This window comes from Plectropomus leopardus, unplaced genomic scaffold (genome assembly GCF_008729295.1).
Source record: "Plectropomus leopardus isolate mb unplaced genomic scaffold, YSFRI_Pleo_2.0 unplaced_scaffold14589, whole genome shotgun sequence".
Taxonomy (NCBI): Eukaryota; Metazoa; Chordata; class Actinopteri; order Perciformes; family Serranidae; genus Plectropomus; species Plectropomus leopardus.
The window spans coordinates 1-2,267 of record NW_024615600.1 but is presented as its reverse complement, the minus strand read 5'-3'; the positions used below and the strand labels follow the sequence as shown (position 1 = coordinate 2,267).

The following is a 2,267-nucleotide window of genomic DNA, read 5'->3' as shown; positions in this document are numbered from 1 at the left end:
TCAATGTTTTATTTTTCTGCAGGCTGTTACCAACATCAATACCTTGCTGGACAAAGCTGACAGGGTCTACCACCAGCTGATGGGCCACCGGCCCCAGTTGGAGAGCCTTCTGTCTAAAGTCAATGAGGCGGCACCAGAGAAACCACAGGTTAGTAACAAGAGGGGCCTGAACAGACCTTTTTTGTTTTAAGTCTAATATTAGATGTTGAACAAAAGATTGAGGCCTGAGTATTGTGAGGGAGCCTCTTAAAACACATTTGCCATTGACTAAAATATATGCAATGCATAGTTTCCACTGACACATCATACACATACTTGGGATGTTATTAAGATTAGTCTTTCTAAAATCATTTTTCTTTAAATGTGAATCTCTAAAAGACTTTGACTGCAGCCGACCAATTGTATTGGCATGGCAGTAAAATCCTTTTAGCAAACCCTTCTAGCAGAACTACTAAAGGCAGTAACTATATTTTTCTTAGACTTATATTTTTGTTTCTTTTGAATTTTTTATTTAAGCTTGTTTTCTTGCCTTTTCCCCAGTTTTATTTCATAGTACTATTTTCTTTTTCTGTATTTCCCACAGGATGACACTGGAGCAGGTGCAGGACTTGGTGCGTCCTCTGCTAATGTGAACAGATACATTCAGCAGCTGGCCCAAGAGTACAGCGGAGACTGCAAGACGTCATTTGATGAACTTTCAAAGATTATACAGGTTAGAGAGGAAAAAGACTTAATTGTCCCAGTACTGCATTTGTTTGTTTTTTTTCCCTGCTCACATATAACTCCGGCCTCTCTTTGTTTACAGAAAGTGCTTGCATCCCGGAAAGAGCTCTTGGAGTATGATCTGCAGCAGAGAGAGGCTGCCACCAAGTCATCCCGCAGCAGCAGCAGCCACCAGCCCACCTTCACTGCCAGTCAGTACCGTGCACTCTCTGTGCTAGGCTGCGGCCACACCTCCTCAAACAAGTGCTACGGCTGTGCCTCAGCTGTCACGGGTCACTGCATCACACTGCTTCGTGCACTGGCCACTAACCCAGCCCTCCGGCAGATCTTGGTCCTCCAGGGTCTCATCCGTGAATTGTTTGAGTATAATTTGCGGCGAGGTACAGCAGCCATGAGGGAGGAAGTGCGCCAATTGGTCTGTCTCCTGACCAGGTACGTCCCACTCCCATATTGTGGTTAAGTAGAAAATTTGTGTGTTAATGGATTTCCAGGTTGAATCTGGTGGCGAAAGTCTGGCATTCAACACTGTCAGTTATGGGCCATCAATCCCTCTGGTGCCACATGCTCTCCAAAATGATGATTAATGTTGCTTTCAAATAGAGCTTGTACAGAATCCATGTACACGATATGCTTGGGAACGGCAACAAAGACGCAACTGTCAGTGTCTAGAAACCTCTGAGGCGAAGGAAATTCAGAAGCATAATGATGATTAAAAAACTTGAGGCTGTTGGGAATATTAGCATTTAACGCAGACATATAAAATGATGAAGAATACCTCTATTCGACTAAAATTACAATATATTTACTTACCATCCACCAAAAAATTAACATTCATGGCCTCCACCATTTCTGAAACATGTCACAGCTCGTAAACAAGGAGCTTTCCAAACAAGACAAGGAGCTTTTAAAGTTGAGAATACCACAAGAGTGGGGTGTTCATGTAGACTCTTCTCATGAAAAGGGTAAACAAGACCCCACATACAGCGGTATCCCGTAATGCATTGTACAGAGAAGTGCAGATTTGATTGTGGAGGAGAGACTGTGGAGGCTAATTTGTAGCCCTAAGGGAAGGCTGGGGGCTTTGCCTGGCCGCCTGCCTGCAACAGCCTCATAGGTCTTGAAAGGTTTTTTAGTTGAGTTTCTTCAGCATGGTATCATGAGGATACAATCCCCATATTGATGTGTTGTACCTCACTTCCCTTCTTCGGGAAACTTTGGTTATATGCATAACTTCCAGGCAATAATGTTCTATGAGATGTTGGAATGACAACGTTTACCTAATAATCTTTTTCTTGCTTTTTACATTTAACTGTGTGTGAACACAGTGTGTTGCAGTGGTTAATAAACATCCTACTGTCTCTTGTTTCCTTCCATATCATCCTGCTTCAGAGATCATCCAGAGGCCACCCAGCAAATGAATGACCTTATTATCGCCAAGGTGTCAGCTGCCCTTAAAGGCCACTGGGCCAATCCTGACCTGGTATGTCCTCTTACATGTTCTACTGGAAGATGAAGAGATTAAGTTTAAGAAGCATTGTGACTGT

At 43.1% G+C, this 2,267-nt stretch overlaps 1 protein-coding gene across 1 annotated transcript; it reads left to right on the top strand.

Annotated features, from left to right (window-relative positions):
- Positions 1 to 31: 31 nt before the first annotated feature.
- LOC121964217 (E3 ubiquitin-protein ligase UBR4-like) lies at positions 32 to 2,203 on the top strand (the record flags this gene model as incomplete). Its single annotated transcript, XM_042514432.1, has 4 exons — positions 32 to 148; positions 584 to 712; positions 806 to 1,155; positions 2,113 to 2,203. Coding segments are annotated over exons 1-4 (639 nt in total), but the record flags the coding sequence as incomplete, so codon positions are not given.
- Between the last annotated feature and the right edge of the window lie 64 nt (positions 2,204 to 2,267).